General features: G+C 44.0%; 1 protein-coding gene across 4 annotated transcripts in view; it reads right to left on the bottom strand.

Annotated features, from left to right (window-relative positions):
- The window catches only part of LOC147607825 (NAD(P)-binding Rossmann-fold superfamily protein), a 109,943-nt gene that overhangs the window by 37,238 nt on the left and 46,044 nt on the right, over positions 1 to 26,661 (bottom strand). For 2 of the 4 annotated variants that reach the window (XM_086789584.1, XM_086789582.1), the window contains exons 4-9: positions 24,202 to 24,349; positions 23,853 to 24,065; positions 23,298 to 23,432; positions 23,026 to 23,160; positions 8,798 to 9,013; positions 8,521 to 8,645 (exon numbers count right to left, since the gene is read on the bottom strand). In XM_086789584.1, the coding sequence (XP_086645710.1) occupies positions 8,521 to 8,645; positions 8,798 to 9,013; positions 23,026 to 23,160; positions 23,298 to 23,432; positions 23,853 to 24,065; positions 24,202 to 24,349 (972 nt within the window). The remainder of the gene's footprint in view (positions 1 to 8,520; positions 8,646 to 8,797; positions 9,014 to 23,025; positions 23,161 to 23,297; positions 23,433 to 23,852; positions 24,066 to 24,201; positions 24,350 to 26,661) is intronic. The other 2 variants (XM_086789583.1, XM_086789585.1) reach the window with 2 other exon arrangements.

The following is a 26,661-nucleotide window of genomic DNA, read 5'->3' as shown; positions in this document are numbered from 1 at the left end:
CATTCTTGGTGGAAGAATCTATGCATGCTACCCTTGTCGACATCTTAGCAAGGAAGGAATATGAGAGGGAGAAGGAGGTGGTTTCTTCCCTGTAGGTACTTTGCGAGGTTTCTTATGATTTGGCTCCTCTTGAGCATGCATGTGTTCTTTTTTTTTTATGGGGCATATCGACGAGCACTTGCCAAAGGTAGTGGAAGTATGGTGCTAATTGATAGTGATGGTCATGAGGTCTCTTCTTCCTCCTCTAATTTGGACAGTGCTCATACGAACAATGAGGCCGAGTACTATGCTTTGATTCATGCATTAAGGGCGGACTTGCCATACAATGCGTAAGGTGGCTTTGGGTTTTACTCCTTTCCACCTTGTCTATGGTATGCATGCTACTCTTCCTATTGAGCTAGAGGTGCCAGGTTTGTGGATAGCTCTTGCTCATGGATGGGGAGATTAAGAGGCATTGACACAACAACTTCGTCAACTACATGTGTTAAAGGATATTCCAGAACATTATTTGGAATGGTTTGAGAAGCGAGCCACACATTCAAAGAACTTGTTTGACAACAAATTTAAGGAGGAGGACGCTATTGAGCAAGGTGACTTGCTTTTGAGGTATGACAACCGTTTGGATAACCGCAAGGATAGGAAGTTTCTTATTCGTTGGGAAGGACTCTTTACAGTAGGAAAGAAGTTTTTGAATGGCTCTTATCTTATCAAAGATTTGGACGCACTGTCACCATTTCGTCCCTTCACCAGTCTTAGCCAGTGTTTCACACATCGGGCGGAACCAAGGTGTGAACAGGGATTTTCCACAAAAGAAAGCTAGAGCATTTTACTGGCATGGTTTGGCCTGAAAGATGGCCATACAGCATGAGTAGCATGGGATTTTATTCAATAAAGTGACTTATAATGTTTATAAGTCAGTGTGCTCCCAAATCATTAAAGACAGGCTGGACATGTTATTATTTTGGGCATGGACAAGTGGACAAAAGAAGGCATCTAGATGAAACTTGGGCATCAAGCCAGGAAAAGCATAAAAGTTGATATTTTTGGGCTAAAACTTGGAGTACAAGCCAAGAAAAGCATAAAGTAGTTATTTTGGGCCAACCCGATTATTTTTGGCAAAAAGGACTTCAAATATAGCTAGTCGACTTCATTAAAAGGAGTTGGGGAGCTTCTCTTTTTACCATGTGCATCCCTCTTGGAGTTTCTCTCTCCTCTGCTGGCCGACTGAGTTTTACAAAGCTGCTACTTTTTGCAATTTATTGCACGTGTTTTGGACACTTAACCCTTGTCTGCATGTACAAGGAGAATCGTGTGTTGTTTGTTTGCCTTGAATTATTTCAGGTAAACATTATGGTTGAAAACTCTAGTTTATATGGTTTTTTTTACGGATATGTCCTGGACTGAGTTTCTAGCTCCTTTTGCTTGGATGGAGTATGTTTTTTTGGCTTCCTTTATTTGGGATACGTAACTCATGGATCGAGGATTTTTCTATGGATTTCTTTTATCGGCCGATATGTCTGTAAAACTATTGGCTGCCGCAATGCCTGTAAAACTATCTGTTGCAGACATGTTTATGGAGAACCAGGATATTTATGCATGTCGCTTATTCTCATCTTATCTTCTACACTTGAGCCCACCTCTCCGTGATCAGGAGTACCACCACGGAGTGCACGTGGTAGAGCGAACTTGAGCCCACCCCTCCTCTAAGGTGTGTGGTCGGAGTACCAACATGGAGTGCATTTGGTAGACTGGACATGATGCCTTGTTGGTTGGGGACTTATGTCTGCACCGAGGGTCATGTAATCTAGCATCTTGTTAGCAAGGAACTGTGTCTGCACCAACTGTAGATGGATTCATTCATGGAAGGGTGGTAACCCTGGTGAGTGAATTTTGTGAACTCATGGAAGGGTGGTAACCCTGGTGAGTGAATTTTGTGAACTCATGGAAGGATAGTTGCCCTGGTGAGTGAAGCCTCGTGGAAGGGGAAACCCTGGTGAGCATGTTCATAATGGAAGGTGTAACTATTTGGTCCTTCTAGCTCTATTTCACATGATGAAACCCGTGCCCACACACCAGACAGGTGGAAGAAGACATGGGGATAGGATCCATAAGGTTTGATTAAGAAAAAGCACCATTTTTTGTCAAAAAGCAAGAAAAAGCAAAAAGTCAAACAAGGTTGACCGCGAGCCAAGGACACCATTGGAAAGAGAAGACTGAGCCGCACCAAAAAGCTAAAAGGCACTTTTTCAAAAAAAAAAGCAACTCTAATGCCAAAAAGCAAGGCCTTAAAGCCAGAAAAGCAAAGCACCAAAAGTTGAGTAATGTTTTATTAATGAAAGTGAAAAGAGCAAAAGCAAAGACAAAAAGGGAAAAGCAAAGCATAAAAAGGCAAAGCAAAAGCATGATGGCTTTTTGGCAAAAAGCAAGGCCCTCCCCAAGTATAAAAGAAGCTAGATCCCTCTTGTTTTGGGCATCAAGCTTATGGAGAGCAAGTAGACCCTCATCTTCATCCACTCGCCGCCGCCGTCGCCGCTCAGCTCAGCCTAGCCATCGCCTAGCTGAACCACCCCAAAGCCGCCGTCGCTCAACTCAGCCCGACTGCCGCCTAGCTCAGCCACCCTAGAGCCGCCGCCGCTTAGCTCAACCTGGCCGCCACTCAACTCAACTCAGCCCAGCCGCCGCCCAATTCCGCCTAGCCACCGCCCAGCTTTGGAAGCTTGAGCTTGGACCATGGAACATATAGCTTGGACATGAACATGGAACTTGCACATAGAGCTTGGACATGGAACATATAGCTTGGGCATGAAGCTGCATGGAACTTGGACATAGAGCTTGGACATGAAACATAGAGCTTAGACATGAAACTTGGACATGAAAGCTTGAACTTGGACATGAACATGGAACTTAGACATATAGCTTGGACTTGGATTTGATTTGGATTTGGATTTGGATCTTGACTTGGATTTGTTTCTAGACTTGGATCTGGACTTGGATATGGACTTGGATTTGGACCTGGATCTGGACTTGGATTTGATTTGGATTTTGACTTGGATTTGTTTCTAGACTTACATCTGGACTTGGGTATGGACTTGAACTTGGATTTGGATCATTGGATTTGGATATTGGATCTGGTACTAGCCCGGTGAGAGATACTTGTGGGTCATCCCCGTGGTGTGCTCGGCATCAGAGATCTCGTGCCTCAACATCAACATTGACTTGGATATCCTACATTGGCATATCGATTTCTTTTGTATTCATTGATTGTATTGATCCTCGCCAGCGTGCTCGTGGATTGTTCCTAAATAAATTCCTGAAAGGAGGCGGGGCATGTTCCCCGCTCAACGTGGTATATTGTGCAAGATTCCTATTTCCTTCTCTCTCCCCTCTCTTTATATCTAGTCTGTCATCACTACACGCCCCGCTGGGCTTAGAGTGGTATAAGAGCAGCATTTCTCTTGAAGAAACATTCTCGGGGTGACAGAGCCATGCCGAGAGAAGAGGGAAACTAAGGGTCTAATGAAGGGAACAACTATCAAGCTGATGCAAGACTTCAAGATAAGAACCAGGGTCGTTGACCCATTACTCATAAGACCACAGCCATGTCATCAGAAGAGTACCATGACTTTCAACAGTTCAGACAATTTCTCAGAGACGAAGAATTCCTTGCTTGGAGAACCAAGAGGGAACGGAACCAAAGAAGGGCTCAAATGTTTGAAGATTTCATCAACTATTAAGCTGAACTTGGACTTGGACATGAACATGGAACTTGGACATGAACATGGAACTTGGACATATAGCTTGGACTTGGATCTAGATTTGGAGTCTGGACTTGGATTTGGACCTGGATCTCTTTCTGGACTTGGATATGGACTTCAACTTAAGGGTTCTTTGTACATGGGAACAGCCCCAAGCAATGATGTGTACCTCAGTGGACACCTGGCACCTCATCTCGAGTGTGGTGGCCACGGGGCATCACTCCTATTTATATGACCATTATCATAGTGTAAATATAACAATAATTGCAAAGATTTAGACGCTTGTGCATCTCCCTATTAGTTTAGGATTAATATCATGTTGAGCTTTTTGTGCTCTCACTCTCTCGTTTTTTTGTGTGATTCCAATGACCCAATCCTAGGTTGGCCATAGCTGTGAGTTGGCAAGCTTTTGTGATCGCTTCCCGGCGGCTTCTTGTGGTCACTTCCAGCAGCTGTCTAGTGGCGGTTCTTGCACAGCAAAATTATGGGCTTGGCCTCAAGTCCTTGCACTTGTCTATACAATATGTCCGTGTGATCTCAAGTCCTTGCACTTGTCTGTACAATATGTCCGCGTGGCATCCAAGTAAGGGATGCATGTGACATCCCCTACTACTTGCACTCCTTCTGAACAAACCGTCAACAATGTTCGATCATTTGGGTGAAATCTCTCGACATGCTGTGGAGGGTCTTTTGCTATGGGATCAACAAATGCTGCCTACTTGAGAAACCTGGAATGGTACCCCTCATCAGAGCCAAGCATGGAGTTGGTGGAGTACATAGGACCAAGAAGGTACATGTGCATATGGGTTTGATGCAACATCTTTGAGGGGTGCAACCTATGGTTTGGATTCTATTATCCGTAAGAATGAATGGAGTTGTTATTAATTATGCAAGGGAGTCTATCGAGGGTGTTCATGTCACATGCAGAAGAACTGCCAGTATTAAAAATTGTGCAAAATGCGGAGAGAAGAGGGATAATGCTGAAAAGCGTTTTCTATATATTCATGAATATATACATAGATCCTGGCCTTGTGGCTCCCAAAATAAATCTCCTATGCCTATGATCTATCCCAGAAACCTAGGATTGGATGATTAAAAAAGGGAATAAACTAGCCTTTTTATAGCCTCCCTAAATACCCCTATGTACACTCGGCCAGCAGAAACAACTACCTTTGTGCTTTGTGTTTTCCAATCATGCACCAATTTAGCACCTCCAGGATCATCCATGCCACCACTTGGTCCACATCAAAACAAGGTCAAGACATTGGCGAGGGTTTCATCCATGCGTAATGAAGTAAGGGTGGGTGGGACATGACACTGACATAAAAGACTAACTGAACCTAAGGGTGGGTGGGACATGACACTGAAATAAAAGACTGACTGAACCTTCTTGGCTGAGATGGATCTTTGCCCTTGACCTTCAATCCTTCACCCCTTCTGCGTTAGCTTGTTCTTGGCTGTCCTAGCCCTTGGTTCAGCTTCAGCACTTGGTGATTGATGAGATGAATGAACTGATTTGAGCCTTGGGTATTTATACCCTCCAGGAAAGCAATCGGCTGGTTCTACAGCAGTCGGCTGTCCCAAAATTGCTCCACGACTGGAAAAATACAGCATTTAATGCTAAAAATGCTGCGCATGTCTACAATGAAGGCTGGCAACCATGAACTTCAGAACTGGCTGCTGGACAGCCTGTGTGGGCTGCCCCACACCTAGATTTCAGTCTCTTGGGGGCTGTGTGACCACTCGGCCACCTGTCCAAGAGCCCCAGGGCTGTCTTTAGCCCTCCTATGGCCATCCCATGGCTGGTGGGTACAGCCAGGGCCTTCCTGGCCCTTATGGAGGTGGTCTTACACTTTCCCCATGCCCACGTGTCCTTGGGGTAGCCCTATGGGCTGGCCCCTTTCCTATATGCAAACCCTAACTGTCTACACAGTGATCTGGCATCCAGTACCATACCAGATACACAGAACCACTGACATCATTCCAGAGGGAGACTCACAGCGCGGATTGGCACTGTTTCATGTGCAAGACAATGCACACCTGACCTTGGACTCATGTGCAGGAAAATGCACACCTGACCTCGGACGGCTGGAATGGAACCTTGGCTGACTCGTCCCAAACTGGGCTCACATGGGACCAATTTTCCATCCCAGGTCTTGCACCTTCTGTACAGATATTTCTACGTGGCATCCAAGTGCAGGATGCACGTGACACATGGGCAGCAACGGTACTCTGGGATCATGCAAGCTCCGATACCAATATCACATGCGGAAGTACTGCCTGTATTAAGAATTGTGCAAAATACAGAGATGAACAGAGAGAACAAGTATGTTGTTGAAAAGATTTTCTATATACTTATCAATGTATACATAGATCCCAGCCTTGTCGCCCCCTCCTATGCCTGACATGTCCCACAAACCTGGAATTAGATGGTTAAAAAAGGGAATGAACTAACCTTTTTATAGACTCTGTAAATACCCCTATATACAGTCCGCCAGCTGTCAGCCAGCAGAGGACAAGCATAAAATGCAATGTAATGCCAAACTGCATGGAAAAACCCTCCAACTCTTTCTGACTACCTGGGTAAAATACCTAGCTTAAAACTCAGCTCTTTACTTCCCTAGAAGGTTCCTAATCATAGCCTAAAACTGGGCATTAAGCATGTCCACATGCTATGCATGTGACATCCCCTCCTGCTGAGCTTGATGACGGGTATCCAATTGATCTTGGAGGTTGACACAATGTTTAGGAAAGCTTTCTTGCACTGAGAGCTTGATCCCTTCTTGAAAACCTGCAACCCCTTGTTCCTCCACTCATCAGTGTTCGCACTGAATATTAACCTCCAAAGTGCATGCCAGGTGGTCTCCCATCTTTCCATCCCTTCAATTCCTTGGGAGAGATCGGATTGATTTTCTGTGTAGTGAGCAGCCCGCAGCCAAGGATGTCATTAATTATCCGTGTAAAACTGATCTTGAGTGTTACCTTGTTCATGGCTTCATATTCACAAACGCACATCTGCCTTTCTCTGAACCAGAAAGTTAAACCAGCTACTATGGCAAATAAAAACTTTGAACAGCAAATCAATCACTTGTTTCAGAGAGGATGTCTAGCCCATAGTCACCATAAAATTTAAAGGTTTTTGAGGTTTTGTTTTTAAATGTTGTCACACACACAAATTTACAAGGTTCCAAAAACAGTTTTCTTCAAATAATTAGGTAGGAACACAACTACTTTTTGAATTACTCGAAAAGATAATTTTAAACGAGAGGTGAGAATTTAGAATAGAGGAGGAAAAGAAGATGGTGGAGAGGTGAAAAGAGAAGTAAAAAGGAAGAAAAGAAAAAAGGATAAGAGTAGAGAAAGGACCTCGAAAAGAATTTGGCCTGCAGCAAGCCAATTTCGTAGGACGGTGTGCACGTTGGTTCTTTTTTTTGTTGGGGAAGGGGGGGGGGGGGGCGGGCGGGGGGACGGGGGGAGGAGGGATTGATTCTGACTGACATTCTTTCCCAGCCATCATGGTCTCACGGTGGTGGTTACAAGAAGCTCTAACATACCATGAGACTTTGTACAAATTTAACACCTCAACTGGTAATAAAAAGCTGAGCTGTAGATATGTTGACAGGTCGAATGGGCCTCCATGAAGATCCACTGCACACTAGGGGTCCAAGGGCCACCAAGAGAGGGGTTGCACGCCGAAATCTCTGCAAGAAGAAAAGCCTTCCAAGGCTCAGCACCTGGTTGAGGCCTCAAACGACCAGCTTGCCCAACAAGGCTCTGCTCTGAATAGTTGGATCAATGATGCCCAAACCACCATGATGACATGACTGGATAATCACTTTCCAGGGATGGCAGAAGCTCATGGACGGGTGAGAACGGAGGCAGTGGAAAAAGGCAATGAAAGGGTCAAGATGGGCGAGAAGCACCGTAAGGCAGACAGCAGCAGGAGGGGTGGAGAGGCGCACAGGAGGCAGGGGGTGAGGGTGGGAGAGGGTGGAGGCAAAAGGGTGCACAAGGAGGGAAGCGGAGAGGTGCACGAGGACGAATGAGGCACGGAGGAGGAGGAGGGTCAGTGAAGGAGAATGGAGGAGGGGAGCACGAAAGCGGCCGCGGAGGTGTGGGTGTGGGCAATGGAAGGGAGGGCGGGTGCGAGCAGGGAGAGGGAGGCAGCGGGAGGGTGGGTGATGGCGAGGGAGGGCAGGTGCACGCAGGAAGAGGGAGGCAGAGGGTAGCACAAGGAAGGGTAATGGCGAGGGAGGGCAGGTGCGTAGATGGTGGGAAGCCCCAGCTCGCTAATCTTGATCCACGTCGAGTGATCAGAGCATAGCCAGTGTAATACCACCAGTCCAAGAAAACCAGCATGATATGATCAGTAGTGTCAACAAGGTGAGCAAGATACACTAGGGCCATAGATGGCCACAGCATTAACACACACACACACACCCACCCACCACCCAGGACTCTGCTCCCTTCCCCAAAAAAAGAACTCAGCCCCACATTGGTGGACCTCATCCAAAACATTGCATGGTTGGCAGTAGCCGATGGGCACCAAAGGGAGTCCTCCTAAAGCACTACCAGCCATCAATACGATCATCTCCTCTCCTCTTATAATAAAGGTCCTTTTGTGTTTTTGGTCTTTTTGGCATTTTTACATAACTTGAAAACAATTTTTTCTCTAAACGATAAAAAAATGCATGCAACAAACACGTGAACAGATAACAATGCTACATCAACTTGACATGCCATTATGCCAGATCAGTTTCATAACCTGGTCAATGTCAAGTTTTTAACATGACGCCACATTCCTTTAGCGGCCGATCTCAACTTCTGATCCCGAGCACTTTGTCCATGCCAAATCTCGCGTACAACATACGCAACTTCTTCCAAATCCACCTAATATAATAAGTAAAAAAACTGTGACGCACAGGATTTTTTATTTTTTTAAATGTGAAGCACAGGATTTATTTTTTTAAAAGGGAAAACATAAGGAGATGCAAGCAGATCAACGCAAAAACAAGTCCATTAGAGCAACACAATGAGATCACCTCGACACCTATAGCAGAACCAAACCGAATCTCTTCTTGCTCAATGAGCCTCTGATGAAGAATCTTGTAAAGATCAGAGTCCAAGTTTACCACAGGCTCATAATCAACCGTGAAGCTTGCAATCTTTGTTACCACATAGGATGCCATGACCTGACCAAACATGGCAGGAATGGTGCCCATCACAGGAATAATCCGCACACGAAAACCAGGTATAACCTGATGAGCGAGAGAAGGAAGTTAGCCAAAAAAAAAAAAGCTATCTAATTTATAGATTCAGTGCAAAGCATACACTTACATATCTCAATGTGTCTTTAAAAGGCTGCATTTTATCTCTAGCACAGAAGTACTTTACCACAAAAAATCTTGAACGTAATGTCCAATTACTCCTAGTCTTGCTAGTAGTTTGTCATGTATTGACTGCCATTAGGCAGAGCTTCCAGATATATGTCCAGTCAGCATATGTGTGTGTAAGAAATGACGTAAGAGTGTCCCTACACAGGGTCAAGAGGTGAACTTTATTGCAAGAAATGTGCAGAAAAGTTGGCCATTGGTCCCCTCCTTTCTCTAAGATTAAAGAAAACTCTCTGTGAACTTTAGCTGCTTGTATTTTCAGAATGATTATAGGAAACCATTAATGGAAACAGAAATGACAATTTGGAAGAACCGAAATAGGAAAACCCACAGTCAGCAAGAAAGATGCCAGCAAGCGAGAGGAATGGGAATAGGAAAAGGGAATGGAAATGTAAGAAAATAGGAAAGGGAAGGAAGATAGGTAGGAGAAAGGAGGATACAATGACAAATTAGCTTAGTGGGCCAAAATAGCACGGAAGTAACTGCTGAAACTACCAAAATGTGTTTTGGCCATTGGGACCCTGGGTCCCAATGGGCAAAACAGCCCAAAAGGCCCTTTTAGTGTTTCCCAAAACTGTGATTATTGATCCTCCATAATGTCACCAACTTGACACCTTGTTTCAAGATTATTAGAGTACAAGCTTGCGAAATAGGAGATTGTTGGAGCTCCCTGTACTGCAGTGCAACCCCCCTCGCATCTAAGCACTTCTTCCTTCCGCCCTATCTTGCCCGCCATTTCACCTATCCTCCAACCTTCCGCCCTTTCTTGCCCTCCTTTTCACCTACCCGCCTTCCGCCTCTGCTCTCTGCAACTTTTCCTTGCCCACATTCATTGATGTAATGGCCTGGCTTTCGACATTAGTTGCATTTGCCTTTCTTCTTAGGCTTATCACCCCCCTTCTCGGCATCCTTTCTAGAAGACTAGGCTGATTTTGCCTTTGGCTTATAGACACCCTGAGAAAAGACCGTGCCTTTACCTTTCTGACTAGCACAAATGCATGATCTCCCACACGCATACTAGTTCGATTTTGCCGCTTGCCTGGCCCGACACCAGGTGCCACACCGCCTCCGCGTGCCTCGTCAGCTGTGTGCGCACCCGTTTGCAGCTCTGCAGACCTCCTCGACACCTGCAGCTCTCCTCGACACCTGCAGCTCTGCACGGCTCCGCCTGGCTACCACGTGCATGCACACGCCTGCAGCTCCAAGTGGTGCCTGAGCCCCGTATGCAGCTCTGTGCTCTGTGCTCTGTGCTCCTCGACAACAGCTGCAGGCCTCTCGACTGTGTGCTCCCCGCCTAGCACCTACTTCCTCACACGTGCTGCCAAAGGTATTCTTCCTCCACATTTTCTTCCAAAGAAAAATACAGATTTTGCAGCCATTCCAGTGCAGGTCATATGCAGATTTTGCAGACACTTCTATGCAAGTCAAATTCAAAGGAAAATTGCAGGTGCAATTTGGGGGATTTCTCAATTTTTATGTGAAATTGGATGTTATGCCTTGATGGAAAGGCTTCCCCCTCTTCATTAAGAATTTCAGCCTTTCTTTATCCTAAAATGAGAAACAAACAAATTAAGTTAAATTTTTCCTATTGATTGCTCTTTAGAAGTGAAAATTGATTAGATTAGAGTGTTTTAATTCATCTTGGAGCAGATTCTAAGTAGATTTAGAATGTAAAAATTGAGAAATGGTCAGCCATACAAAGAAGGTTATGGCAAAATTTTCTTAAACTTTGTGGAAATAAGTTTTATCTTTATGTTATTCAAAAAGAGTAATCCCCTCCATTTGTGTATTCTAAAAGTGTTATTTTCATTCTATGCATAGAAAGATGCATATTGATAGCCCTTTCAGTGAAAAGGACTATTATTCCGCACATTCGTTCTTGCAAGACATCGAAGCTTGCATGGGACACATTGGAAGCAATGTATCAGGTATGCAACGAGACAAGAGTTGCCTACTTGAAGATGCAATTGGATCTTCTTTCTATGGATAAGGGTGACTCCATGGCAGATCATCTCACCAAAGTGAAAGATTTGCAGGAACAATTGCTCAACATTGATGAGGTTATCCCAGACAGACAGATGGTCACCAACACTCTTCATTCTTACCGCCTTCCTACTTGGGCTTTCACACCTCTCTCAACCTCTCAATGAGAGGAGGTGGTGATCCCGTCACTTTTGAAGAGCTCGTGGGTTTACTCTTGCAGGAAGAGCAAACAAGAGCAAACTTATCGAGCAACCGTGGTGGAGACAAGGCATTTACAGCCAAGGATAAAGGTAAAGCAAAGAGCTTTAGGCATGGGGGACAACGGTCTAGCAAGGCTGGTCATGGACAGCCCTCTTCTGGTGGTGAAAAGTCTGACAAAGGGGATGCAAACAAGCCCAAAAAGAAGGGCAAATGTCACTACTGCCATAAGCCTGGACACTACATCAGTGAATGTAGGAAACGGATTGCAAAAGAGAAAAGGAAAGAAGCAGGCAATGCAATAGCAGACTCTTCGGATGACAAAGCACAGCAATCAGCTAATGTAATCCAGGAAGAGTACACTTTTTTGGTCACATGCACTAGTGACACACCAAGTGCTTCAGACACTGATATGTCTTGCATTGCATCTGACAGACAGAATGCATCATGGTATTTTGATAGTGGTGCTTCGAGCCACATCACTTCATGCAAAGATGTATTTCAGCACTTGGTTTATGCTTCAAATGGCCGCACTGTATCATGTGCAGATCATACAACATATCCAGTAAAGGAAATTGGTAATGTCATACTTATTGCAGCCAATGGTACCAATATATGTATGAAAAATGTATTGTATGTTCCAGGGATAAAGAAAAATCTGCTCTCCGTCTCAACCATACACGACCAAGGTTTAAAGGTTGAATTTGAAGATGGAAAGTGTTTGGTAAAAGACCCATCAAAGGGTTATGAAATAGTCACTTCTGGAACACGATACAAAGGCTTGTATAAGCTGGACAGCTATGACAAGCGCACTTATGATGCAAATACAGTGGCTGTCCACACTCCTGCTATGCATGATGCTGAGCTATGGCATGCTCGTTTTGGGCATGTAAATTTTCAGAGTTTGATGCTTTTGCAGAAGCATCATATGGTTTATGATATGCCGCCTCTTGAGTCTCCACCAAGACATGTATGTGAGGGGTGTATTTTGGGAAAGATGCAACGAAAACCATTCCCCAAAGATGGAGCTGTTAGAGCTGAAAGTAAATTACAGCTCATACATAGTGATGTATGTGGTCCAATGCGGACACCATCCATAGGGGGGCATCTTTACTTTGTCACATTCATTGATGACTACTCCAGGCTTGCTTGGGCTTACCCCTTGAAAGCGAAAGCAGATGTGTTTACATGCTTTCGACACTTTGTAGCAATGGCTGAAAATATGTATGGATGTAAAGTCCAAACACTCCGCTCAGATAGAGGTGGAGAATACATGTCAAATGCATTCATGGACTATATGCTTCAAAAGGGCATCAAACACCAATGTATTGTGCCTTATACACCGCAGCAGAATGGTGTAACTCAAAGGAAAAATAGATCTCTCATGGAGATGGCAAGATGCATGGTGAAAGCACAAAAGTTGCCTCACAAATTTTGGATGGAAGCTATAATGTGTGCAGCTCATGTGTTGAACAGGTGTCCGACAAAAGCTTTGAAAACCATAACACCATTTGAGGCTTGGTATAGCCGAAAGCCAACAGTGGATTATATGCGTACATTTGGGTGTTTGGCATATGCACATGTGCCAGAACAACTCCGAACAAAGCTAGATGACAAAGCAATTACATGCATTTTTGTGGGCTACAGCAATGAGAGCAAAGGATACCGTCTTTATAATCCAACTACACGAAGGATTTTTGTCAGTAGAGATGTGGTATTTGCTGAAAATTCAGAACAGCCCATGTACAGCTTGTATAAAAGCAATGATACAGGCATACAGGACATGTTTGATGGACTTTTACCCATTGCAATTAGGGGGGATTCAGATCAGCCAGCCCCTACAAGAGAAAATCCTCATGTAGAACATGTGGAACAGCAAGCCATTCAACCCTCTTCTATGGAAGAAGTGGAAGATCTTGTCAGGGAAGAGCAAACAGCCATAGACACAGCCAAGTCAGTGCCAAGATGGTTACTGAAAACTTTGCAAGAAAGCAAAATTGCAGCTCCACTCACAGGTAGAACAAGGGCTAGTTCCAGCCATGCTTTGAATATACATCGTGGGGAGTCTGCATTAGCAATGGGTGGTCTCTTTGATTCAAAAGAGCCTTCTTCTTACGAAGAAGCACATGAGAATGAGCATTGGTTGCAAGCTATGCAAGCTGAAATTTCTTCTATCATGAAGAACAATACATGGGATCTTGTGGAATTGCCTAAAGGCAAGCATGTCATTGGAACAAAGTGGGTGTACAAAGTCAAAAGAAAGTCTGATGGTACTATTGACAGGTACAAAGCAAGACCTGTGGCTAAAGGCTACTCCCAGAAAAAGGGAATAGACTATGAAGAGACTTTTGCTCCTACTTCGAGAATGACCACAATAAGATCAGTGATTGCATTATCTGCACATAAAGGATGGAAAGTGCATCAATTGGACATCAAAACTGCATTCTTAAATGGGGATTTACAGGAGGAAGTATATGTAAATCAGCCCATTGGTTTTGTAGTTCCTGGTGAGGAACATAAAGTATGCAGGTTACACAAAGCATTGTAAGGGTTAAAGCAAGCTCCAAGAGCTTGGTATGATAAGATACATGCTCATCTAACCAGCCAAGGTTATGAGAATAGTCCAGCTGAAAGCACATTGTATGTGAAGAAAACCAATGCCGATATTCTCATAGTCATCTTGTATGTAGATGACATGCTCATTACAGGTACTAGCAAAGCACAAATTTCAGATTTCAAAGCTGATTTGAAAGCTGAATTTGATATGTCAGATTTGGGGCCTTACACTACTATCTCGGCATACAGTTTATGCATACAGATGATGGCATTGTTATGCAGCAAACTAAGTACATAAAAAGTTTGCTAAAAAGGTTTCACATGGATGAATGTAAGCCCATTTCTACTCCCGTAGAACTAGGTGTACGGCTTACTATGCATGATATTGGAGAACCTTTTGAGGCCGGCATTTACAGCCAGGCAGTGGGATGCCTCATTTACTTGTGTAACACGAGGCCAGACATATCTTTTGGGGTGTCTTTGTTGAGCAAATTCATGCACAGCCCAGGCACAAAGCATTGGCAAGCAGTCAAACGCATTTTTCGTTATCTTAAGGGTACCCTTGGTTTGTTCTATCCCAGGGGGGGCAGCTTGCAGCTTTGGCAACCCACTGTTGCTACATCTACTTGTGAGGTTGAGTACAGGGCAGTCTTTACAGCTACAGTAGATTGTGTATGGTTGAGGAGACTATTGGCTGATCTTCGTGAGTGTCAGCAGACACCCACCACCATTCTCACTGATAGCCAGAGTGCTATGGCCGTGGCACGAAATCCAGTATTTCATGCACGTACCAAGCACATTGAGATTCATTATCACTATGTCCAGAGAGAGAGACTACATGCCGGGGAGATCAGTTTATCTTACTGCCCTACACAGGATAATGTTGCAGATCTATTCACAAAGGCTTTACCTCGAGAAAAGTTTGAAGCTTTCCGCAAAGCTTTGGGCTTACTCTCATACAGAGAGTGATCTGCTACCTTGTACAGGTTCACACTTCCACTACAGGGGGGGTTTGTAGGCATATGCTCACTTATGGTAGTGCTATGTGTGAACAGGGCTTAACCAAGGGCACTTTTTCCCATGTGGTTTTTCCCCTTGGACATCAAGTGTGAAAGGACACTCTTAACATATAATATTTTGTACTTCTATATTATATGGATGTGGCACACATGCAAGGGTTGACTTGCATTTTGTGGATACCACACTTTTGGCTCTCTCTCTCTCTCTCTCATTTCTGTGTGAGCTTCTCTATCTTGCACCTAACCCTAATGTGTAGGTTTGTGTGTGTGTGTGTGCGAGTCCAACACCCAACAAGAGAGAGATATGGCTGGAAAATCAGTATATTTCATATGGTACAAAAAGGTACCCTTCTGCAGCCCTAGGCTGCCTTCATACAAAAGGTGAACATCACCAAAATCTGTCCCTAACTCATATGGAGTTGAATGAATAACACAATGAGCAAACTGCCTATTTATAGGCTTCTTGGACTTCATGGAGTGCTGGTCGACCACCGTTGGCCAGCCGACTGGACATATCATCCACCTAAGTGATGCGCCTGAAGGCCGCCTTGTTTCCGATTCAGCCAACAGCCGATTTGTCTCAGCCAACAGCTCTTGCTCTTCTCTGGTACAGCCAACAGGGATCCAAGTCCTTCTCTAAGTCCAACACTGGCCCCAAACTGTAGCTTGCTCCTAACTCTGGTCTTTTTCTGGCTGCCAGAGAATGTCCATGGCATTTTCATGCACATGACATCCCCCTCTGCTAAACTTGATGACGGGATTCCAACCTGTTCTTGGATGAATGTCATCATCCCACTCTATTCCCGAAGTCCCTCTGTCATCTATCTATCTCTGGCAACCCTTTTCGCTCAAAACCCGGCCCGGTCTCCAAAACCACTCTGACTTTGAATAAGATCAAATGCATTTGTTCCTTCCAGTCCCCAATCCATTCCTGCCCTAACTCTTGAACATTGTCTTGGTCTTCATTCCTGAGAAATGAGTCTGGCACTCTCACATGACCCCTCGGAGGAGAATCCTCTCTTGGGACCGTTGCCCGAGAACTTATCTCGCTCATAGGACTGCCATCCCCTCTGGCTTTGTGGAACACCACCAACAAACCTCCTGGGAGCTCTTCTCGATCTTGTGTTCCTTGCCTTGGGCTTCGTACCCGTGTACTTTCCTGTACCTTGGACCTGTACACCATCATATGGGACTGAATCAGTGTTTAGCTTTGCTGAGCCTGATGCTCTAATACCAATGTAACACGCGGAAGCTCTCGGAGTCTTCTTTCAGCCCTAAACACCACTGAGAACATGCTAATGCAAAAACGCAGACAGAAGGGAGAGTAGAGAGAGAGAGATATGGCTGGAAAATCAGTATATTTCATATGGTACAAAAAGGTACCCTTCTACAGCCCTAGGTTGGCTTCATACAAAAGGTGATCACCAAAATCTGTCTCCCTAAATTGGACCCAACTCATATGGAGTTGAATGAATAACACAATGAGCAAACTGCCTATTTATAGGTTCTTGGACTTCATGGATTATGATTCGAGTCATCACTTATTTTAAGTACTATTTCTGGATATGTTTCTCTGATCGAATCGTATTAGTATCTCCACCGGGTAGGGGTAAAGAACCAAGGTATATACTCTCTGAATAGGCTCCATTTTTCACAGATATTTTCTTTCCAAAAGATCCAAGAGATCTTATATTTGTTCAAATCTTTTGATAATTCATTGAAATTGATGAAATGGGATGGACGGATAGGCTCTTTCCGGATATATGGATCTGCAAACTTCGTATCTTCGTGCAGAACCTTCTTCCCAGTCAATCCTTTTAGAGATCTTGATATTGAAGATGGTGTATGGTGCGAACACATTCCGCGCATTTAACCCAACTCAATCCGAAGAGACTCATTCAATGGTATCTGATTTTCGTCGAAAAGTTGTAAAAGGGTCTATGTGGTCCAGGAGGCGCAAGGTGTTGATTTGGGAAATGTTTCAGGAAAAAGCGCATTCACCCTTTTTCTTCAGATTGATGGAAATACCTAACCTCTTCCACCTGATGCACGGCGGGATAATAGTATTTGAAATAGTCTAGCTATTTCTATTCCTAACCTATAGTTAAGTGGGGGCTAGTGTCTCCCGAAACTAATGCTGGCCAACCAGCAGTCGGCTAGCCGACTGGACATATCATCCACTTAAGTGATGCGCCTGTAGCCGCCTTGTTTCTGATTCAGCCGACAGCCGTTTTGTCTCAGCCGACAGCTCCTGCTCTTCTCTGGTACAGCCGACAGGGATCCAAGTCCTTCTCTAAGTCCAACACTGGCTCCAAACTGTAGCTTGCTCCTAACTCTGGTCTTTTTCTGACTGCCCCTTCTGGACTAGCTCTAGAGAATGTCCATGGCATTTTCATGCACATGACACTTTTTTAAATCAAATTTGGGCGAATTGGCATTTCAATCAAGAGCGTTTCGTTTCATTTCAAAATGTTTCATGTTTCGTAGGGACAAAACGGGTTTTCATGTGACTATGATCATGCTTTTTCACACCATACCAGTCTGCTGCCCATATAACACTGTGCACTTGTTGTAATTAGAAAGTAAATGTTTAAATGTTTGTAATGCTCAACTTTAGTAGGACTTGGAATGATTTAAATGAGTGAAAAATGTAAAGGGTGTGAGAGACTAAGGCTTTAGTGATATCAAAGGGTGCAAAATTAATAGATGTCATTGATGTGAAGAGTTGTAATGTTCACATGAAAGGTGATAACTATCTCAAAGCAATGTAATCGTGGAGATTTCTGAAATATGGAGAATCTTTGTTCGTATTCATCTCTCTTCTCTTGCGTGAACTTGAATCTCTATTTGTGTGTTTAATCGAGTAAGGGAGAGCTTCAATTTCTGCCAACATATTGGGATTAGAGCATCATGGGAAAACGCCTCTATGATCCAACATAAAGAGTTCGTGTCTTGTTGGGATGGGTAGATGAAGAAGCCACCAAAACCTGGAACAACACAAATCGTAACACTAAAAGCATACATAGGGGGCAGACCCTTACTGTGTAGCTCAGACCACGTGTGCAACGATCTAAAAAGCATACCGAAGACGCACACACTCTACGCAACGAACATCAAGGCCTTGATCGTCAACATCCCACACAGGCGGCACAAGAAAATTTGCGCAATATCTAGGCGGCCACCACCGGGTGCAACAATGTCATCAACCATTACAGTGAAGAGGCCACCACGATCATCGTTGCCTCCCGTGAAGCTTACACGGCCAGTCTGAGGCCACCACCCTCCAAGTCGTGGGAGGCCTCTTACACTTGGAGGCCCCCCCCACCCTCCAAGTCTGAGGCCCCAACCCTCTAAGTGTAAGAGGCCACCATGATCATCGTTGCCTCTGATACCCCAAGTGTAAGAGGCCTCCCAAGCTTGTCTAAGCAAGATCCCTTAAACACAAGATTAGAGAAAACCAAATAAAAGGGATACAGGTAAGATGACCACCCAACCACACGATCAGTACTCCAATCCACCCCCAAGCCAAGGACTAAGACTCCACTCCATAGATGCATGCCAGTCAACACCCATACCACCAGTGCCTTCCCACAGGGGCCCTCTGAAAGACTATCTGCAATCTACCAATAGAAACTTTGGTCCAAGTACAAACCCATCAGAAGTGCACCGCACGACATACTCCACAATAATAACCCAAGGCATCACTTATACAATGACAAGTGCCGCATAAATAGATAACCTGCTATACATAGCTATTAGCCTAGTTTTATTAATTCTGAACCTTATCCCTTTGCATCTGCCTGTTATCTCCTAATCCCAGGGTCCCCTGACCTTGCTAACCCTGTTGGATTATGTCCGCTAATATGAGGATTAGCTCCAAGCATATAACACCAGTAAAACTAGTGCACCTCAAGGAATATAAACTAGCCGGCAAGCCCATCCTCCACATGTCATGATAACTATAAAGCTCTCTCATGTGACCATAGAGATATCACATCAGTATATTGAATCACATCAATGAATTGGTCTTGATGGTTATACTCCTCGTGGCTTGGACTCATCCGAGTAACAAAAACTACCACGCAACATGAAGCCCTCCTAAAACCCAACGTAGAGATGTAAACTCTATCAAAGGATGCTTGAAGAATACACCTCCAAGAATACCATGCATTGCAACAAAAATGTGCCCAATTACCTCCAAAATGCTTATGTACGACAGACAAGATCGTGAGAACCACATTGTGAAACTAAGGCTACAATCGATAATTTGAAAACAGGCAAGATCAATGAAAGTAGTAGTAACTACAAATAGTCACTTCCACAAGTCAACGGCACTTGGGTATGATAACCTTGATTGCGATTGAAATAACAACCTTGACGAACTTCCTTCGTCAAAGGTATCACATTGATATCTAACACAATCACAGACAATCTACCAAGCTTAAACTGACGTTAATCTTGAATCTAAAGGTTTAAGAGAAATCACTATGTCAATCCTCACAACCATGACAATCACGCTGGCAAAGTGCACATCACTATCTAATGTCATGCTATTACTCCCCTCATCATCCCTCAGTATCCACCAGGTAGCCTACAATCAAAAGGATCCACACAAGAAATAATGTGCCCCACCAACGAGGTTGTAGCTAAAGTGGTTTAGTGTTTGTCTTGGGACCGAGAGGTCCTGGGTTCAAACCCCCACTAGGTCCTCCCTCCACGGCATCACCTACGGTCAAAAAAAAGCAGTGAAAAAACACTAACTATGGGAGGATCTTAAGCCTAAGGCCAAACAAAGAAAAAAGGGGGGAAAAAAAAAAGAAATAATACCCCCCCCCTCCCCCAAAAAAAAAAAAAACACCGTACTATACAGGTCACGGAATAAGGATCAAAAGATACAACACAGCCCACAACACATGCTCAAATCTGCAAGTCTGGCCATCACATCAAACTCATCTTCCGCTTGAAGAAATTCAGCTCGGAACTGAGCCTCAAATTCAACCCCTGTAATTGGCTTATCCCTCAATTCCCTCCACTCGGTCAGGGCCTTCCCCTTGAGGAACCTCATACTATCTGTACTTCCCAGTATCTGGGAGAGGGTGGAATTCCAAGTGAATATTCCCTCCGTTCAGCCATGCATCCTCAAACTCCTCCATCAACTCCCTCTTGCCATCCACATAAAGCACTGGTATGAAATAAGAGCCCCCAAACTAGGTATCACGAAAGAAGACGCGTTCAAAACCACCCTTGCAAGAAAACCAACTGCCCCCTTCAGCATCTCCTCCCAATGTTTCGCCATCTCAGTATCAAGATATGCTTTTCTACCGCTCCCATCTCCTCAATCTCCTCAAGCTCGGGCCTAACTACCTCTCGATGATGCTCCCCTTGGTGATATCCAGCCGGGGTTTCCATGAGGATAGAAGAACCATCCCGGAAATCTCAAGAAAGCGTGTGCTGTCTCGCCTTGAGCCTTGCCAAGTGCGAGAAATCCGGCGATGGAAAGAGAAAACCATGGTTGTTTCTTGTACCAGTACGAACCTATTCGTACCGTACAGTTTGTACGATACGGTACTGTACGATATCATACGGTACAAATTCTCCCCCCCCCCCCCAACCTTGAGAAAAAATTCCAAATGCTCAAAAAAAATAGGAATCCTGCTCAACGAAGATCCCAAATGCCCGCAATACTTCACTACTTCGTGTCCACTCAATATTCCATATGGGGTTGCTCAGAGACCTTAAAAATCTGGCAAGGTAGACTAGTAGTGTACACTTGAGTGGTAGGATGAGAGAATCTTGCTACATCACTTGGAGATCCCTGGTATGGGTAGGCTAGACAATCAGATCCTCAAGTTATGTACGAGGGAGAAGATTTGGACAGGGCCATTTTGATCCACAGAGGAGTCCCTAAACCTATCACCCTAGATGCACTGCCCCTATTTGTGCAAAGGATGGTCCCTTAGTCATAAACGCTACACTGGGGGACCTTTGGTATCGCATTACCCACGCAGGCTCTTTTTTGGAAACAATTGGGAGATCCAACTGGGAGAGACACATCTCCATGTTCTGGTTCCTCAAGCATTGTAGACTCCCCTCCCCAACCATCCCTCACATTCAAGCTTGAAGCTCCATAAATTGTAAGTGTTTAAAAAAAACCGTATTTTATCGTATGGTATCCCAAAATTTCATATCGCACCAAAAATTCTCGTACGATATCATATTTTCGTACTGTGACAACTATGGAGAAAACTAAAAAGTGAAATCTATCCCAATGTGCGCGTTGGAGTAGTGCAAAAGAGACACCCTCTTTAGAGTCCAGAAAGGCTGTGTATGCCTTTTTCCCCCCCAAAAAAAAGTAGTGGAAGCTTTTTCCTTGGTTAAGGCCAGTGTGTGCCCATAAAAAGCAGCCCCCCTTCCATATTAGTCCACATATTTTTTTATGTATGAAACTGAACATGCACGCTTTTTCTAAAAGTACACAAGTTCATTAAAAAATGTTTTTTTCTAAAACAAGGGGTTTTCATGCTTTTTCTATATTTAAGCCCCGCATGAAATTTTTCCTATGCACAGTCCTCTCCTCTCTGCACCGCACTGAGACCATGCTCGCAGACCACCTTGCAGAAACCTTAACACCTGTACAGCTGCCACAGGAGCCTACCATACAGTATACGGCCTGTTTGCTGCATATACTTGCTGTACTTGCTGCTGCACAATGCTGGTGTGGGCTGCTTGTTGCATGTGTTTACCCTCACCGAGCTTAGGATTGTTAAGCCTTTCCGTACGCGCCTACAACTGTAGCAAGCACATAGATGTATGTGCTTTCCTACATACAGTCCATAGGCGACTCATACAGCCCATATCCCTCTCTCGGCTATACACCCCACACACACACTCAGCCCAAAGGCTTCTGCGCTTAAGATTCCCACTCGTAACGACTAGACTATGGTTGCACACCTCTCTCCCGCATACATGCTCTCTCATGCACTTGTCCCTCTCTCCTGCCCTTTAGAACCACACATCTCAGGCATGCCTAACAGAAAACCGCAAAAATCCCCGTACCTTTTCAACCCAGATCAAAATGCTAGCAAATACCATAAGAAAAATACACGGTATTCTCGACATACTTGCAACCATGTGTGAGACATGCAAACCTTGCTTTTCTTGCCTCCGTGTACAGGATCGCTCTCATTACCATCTGTAAGATCCCCCAAGATCTCCTAAGCAATAAGATAAGTACCAAATAGAAGGGCTGCAAGCTAGCTCAAATGCCAACCGTACGTCTAAATCCATAGACCACCCCCAAGCCCTTGGGCTAAGGCCTCCTTGGACCATGTCCCAGGCCTAGGCACAGACCTCCCACCATCTGACCACACCGGTAGGATACAAAACAATACGGTTGTCCACACACAATAGGCTCACTTCACTTATATAGCCTCAGCCAACATATAAATAGCCGCTCACTCGTAAATAGGTCAATTGTTATGAAGCTGCACCTCTAATGCTCATTACTACTGTACGACCATATGGTACCTTTCATGCTTCTGTATGAGCCTTTTGTGCTGCTGTACCGTCAGAATGAGGCTGATTTGACAGCCATCTACTCTCTTTGAGAAGACCTTTTTTGGGGGGGTTATGTGTGTGTGTGTGTTGGGGGGGAGCTGGGGGGGTGTAGTACATTAAAACTGGAGGCTTGTAGTGCCATGATAGCTAGTCTGATCCCATAGTGAGGAATGGACCACCGTTCCACCTGTCTGCTGCATCCTGTTGGAGTTGCCAATGAGGCACCCTCATCTCCCTCAAAGGGGGGAGAGGGGTAGGGGGGATGATCTTTGACCCCAATGCAGTGTTGTTAGACTTGGTGTTTTATGGCATTTCTTTTGTGGTTCAATTGTGTTATTAATTAAGTTTATAGTTAAGATCTTAAGATCTATGCTCACCGGTCACACATAATGCTGCTTGTCTTCTCCTTGTGCCCTTAATATCTCGTGTTTATAACAATAAATAATGCAACCTTAAATCTTTTTCAAAAAACCTTGATATTAAAAGAAAAATGAAAACAAAGCAAACTAGCAAAAAAAAAAGAGGAGAGGGGAGGAAAAGCATGCAAGGGAAAAGATGTCCTACTTGATAATCTAAAGGATCTACATCGTCCCCATTAGGAGCTCTAAAAGGAAGCAATTTTACTTTAGGCTTTTCAGTAGAAAACACGACAGGTACTCCAGAATCTATTCCATGCTCTCTCCTCAATCGATGCCTTACCTGAAATGTCCCAGGTCAGCTCATTTTAGAAAACTTGTATTCAACTCTTGCAAGAGAAGCTTCTCCACATAATAATTATTTAATGGCAGTCAATTTAGATTAATAACTAGTCCTGAATTGACCTCCCTAATGCTTACTGAGCGAGAAAGAGGATCATCGGATGATTCACTTAAATCTGCTATCCGAATGCGAGTGGGATCCGCCCTGGCACCAGCTCCTGTTGCAGATAACAACTTCAACCCTCTTCTTACAGCTGCTGCAAGGAGTGCCACCTGTCCAATCAACACTTGAAAGTAAGCAAGTGTGTGCATGTGTGTGTGTGTGTGTGCATGAATGTGCCATATGCTATAAAGGCTACCAAAGTTGCCTTAACATGCTATTCAAAATCATGACTGCAAGCTCACCCAAAAGTAAGGTTGTAGAATACAAGGGATTGCTTTGATGATCTATTAGCATCTTCTGACACCCCTGTAGAACTGCAATAACCTCTACAAATCTGGAAAATAATTCAGGCACTCCATGCAACATTGTAGACTGTGCAGCCTAAATATCCAGTGACATGGAGTGAGTGCATGCCCTGGTACACATGTGCATGAACCCAACTGTGTGTACGCATACCATGTGTGCTTGTATGTGTTGTAACGCATGCATGCATATAATATAAACAATTTCAATTAAGTGTCTTTACGTACCTTGGTATCAATGTTGTCAATGCAATCAAGCACAAAGTCAGGTTGACCCCCTAGAATGTCATCTTCACTTGAACTGTCATACATTTGTACGCGGGCATCCACTTGACATTCCGGAAAGATCTCAAGTATGTGATCACGCAAGCAAACAGCCTTCGGCAACCCGACATCAGCTCGTGTTGCAACTGCATGTCGATTTAGAGACGATAAAGAAACCTGTGTGAAGCAAGCCAATTTACATAAGGGTATTGAAAAGAATTGCCAGACGCAGATTCTGTTCTCTTTGCTTACCAATTACATATCAAAAGAGACCTTAGCTACATGCGCGTGTGTGCACACACACACAACACACCTGATCAAAGTCCACAAGTCGAAGTCTTCCTATGCCTGATCGGGCCAACATAGCAGCTGCATGGCTCCCTACACCGCCAAGCCCCACAACAACAACAAAGGCATTGTGCACCTGCATTTGAGAATCGACACCAAAGAATTGGATATTCCTGTAGCACCAGAAATCAGTATGCTACTGAGCAAACTCGTGTGACACATTGTATCACCTTCTACAAATGCTCCCACCAACACCAAAGAATGATTAAATGACTAAAAAGTATTAACAAACTCAAACGAAGCTAGGTTCTCATTAGACTACCCAAGACCTCAAATTTGACATACGCAGCCCTTCTAGCCACTGACCAGTGACCACTTAGAACTTTCACAGGATCTTATACAGCCTCTTGCATCCATTTTGCTCTAGTTCGCTAAGAAACTCATTAGGGCATCCCGGTCCTTTGCTAAAGAATCCAAGTTAATGGTCCTCCTGAATTCTTCCTCAATATTTGTTTTGTCCTCTGTTAGCTAGTACTCAGGCCGCTTGTCCAGCACTTGAATCTGCATAGAGTGCTTCGGCTACCCTGGTTGTTTGAGAAACTAAACCGTTTTAAAGACTGGCCAACACACCTTTAGCCGAGCAAATGGATTATCTGACATTAGCAGTGACTCAGTTGAAGTGCTTGGCTTCTCTTTACATGCTGTGAAATCCTCTTTTATGATCTTTTCTCCAAACTCTCCAACTGCTCAGGCCATATAAAAGCATCTTCATTCAAGGCATCATGTTACCATAAGTTATCTCAACAACCGTATGTTCCACAAAAGAGAGTTTTTCTGAATAAACAGTCCACTGTACAATCTTGAGACTCAGAAATTAATATCCAATCTCTCATCACTTTATCAGGTTGGCCTTGGTATTTACCATTAAGTCTACCCCTTAAGAAACAACTCCAAATTGATCCTGTTGAAATTAGAGCAATGTGATGAGCTATGGTGGATCAAATACTAGAATCAACATCATTAACAAAGTGATTAGCAAATAATTAAGACGAGATTAATGAGTAATTAACAAATAGCTTAATGTAAGCATGGATAATAAAAAACCAGCAAATTCTCATTAGGCCAATGCCTCAATTTATAGAGTTTACATCAAAGCATCTAATCCCACTGATTTCTCCTTGATTCACTCCACCTCTTTTGCTTGATTCTCTCCACCTCTTCACTTTTCCCAGAATATCTCCACACTTCCTAAATCTTCTCATGCTACCCTTTATTCTCTCCCAGTAGATTCTTCTCACCTTTTCACAGGTTCTTTCACATTTACACATCCTCTTTTACAGCCTCTAACCAAGGGCTTGTTCCCGCACACACCCTATTCACTTGTATATTTCAACACCTCCCCTCAAGTGAATACTCCTAGAACACCTAGACCCTATACCAAGTTTCCCTCTTACTTGATAGTCCGCGACCAGTGTCTAGCACACCTCCCCTCAAGTTAACTTAGCACACCTGGACCCTGTACCAAGTTTCTCTCTTACTTGATAGCCTGCGACCAGTGCCTCAAGTCCCTAAACTCATAGTTCTTGACACTCTCTCTCTCTATGTGTCCAAGGCTACTACAAGTGCCCGCGACCTTGACTAAAGTGCTCACACATACATCTATCTACCACGTGGCCTACATCATTGGTGGCTCAGAGGTGGTTTTACTTTGTTGGGGTAGGTTACATTGGGTTGTGGGGTCTCTCTCTCTCTCTCTCTCTCAGAGATTTTCACATGGCTCCTCACTCTTTGGAGCCTCACATCTTCTCTTGTCTTCAGTCTTCTTGTCGTGGCAGCTTCTCTCCACGCGTCCGTCTCTTCTTTCAGTCTTCTTGGGACAGCTTCTCTTCTCGTGTCCATGTCTTCCTTCAGCTTTTCTTCTAGATCTTCTTGGTGTGGATCTTCCTCTTGGAAGGAGATGTTCTTCTTCTTTCATGGCTGGGGCCATGAGCTTGTCCGTCAGGTCTTCTTGCTCCATGTGAGCAACATGTTTAAATGTTTTGCTGACAGTTCTTTTGGGTTTTTGATGTTTATCTTATATCATTATGCAATGCAAACCCAAATCTATGCGGGAGGTCTTACCTCTTGCCTTATTCTGGACAAGGGCAGTGTCTGATCCCATATTTACACTGATGTAATGTGCCCAATACATAATGCGTATAGCATTCATTCTTATGCACATTCCCAAATGCAACTCTGGCTGTGAATAATCTTGAATTTGAGTGAGATTTATAGGCATTAACCAAGGGTTAAATGCAAAATGATGATTATCACAATTTTATCAGCACAATTTTACCAGAAATTACATTATTCTGCCTCTTGTCTTACGTGATGAGCTATGGTGGATCAAATACTAGAACTATCATTAACAAAGTGATTAGCAAATAATTAAGACGAGATTAGTGAGTAATTAACAAATAGCTTAATGTAGACATGGATAATCAAA

This window comes from Cibotium barometz, chromosome 54 (genome assembly GCF_041138505.1).
Source record: "Cibotium barometz isolate CiBa-2024 chromosome 54, ASM4113850v1, whole genome shotgun sequence".
Taxonomy (NCBI): domain Eukaryota; kingdom Viridiplantae; phylum Streptophyta; class Polypodiopsida; order Cyatheales; family Cibotiaceae; genus Cibotium; species Cibotium barometz.
The sequence above is the reverse complement of the archived record's forward strand: the minus strand, read 5'-3'. Positions and strand labels throughout refer to the sequence as shown.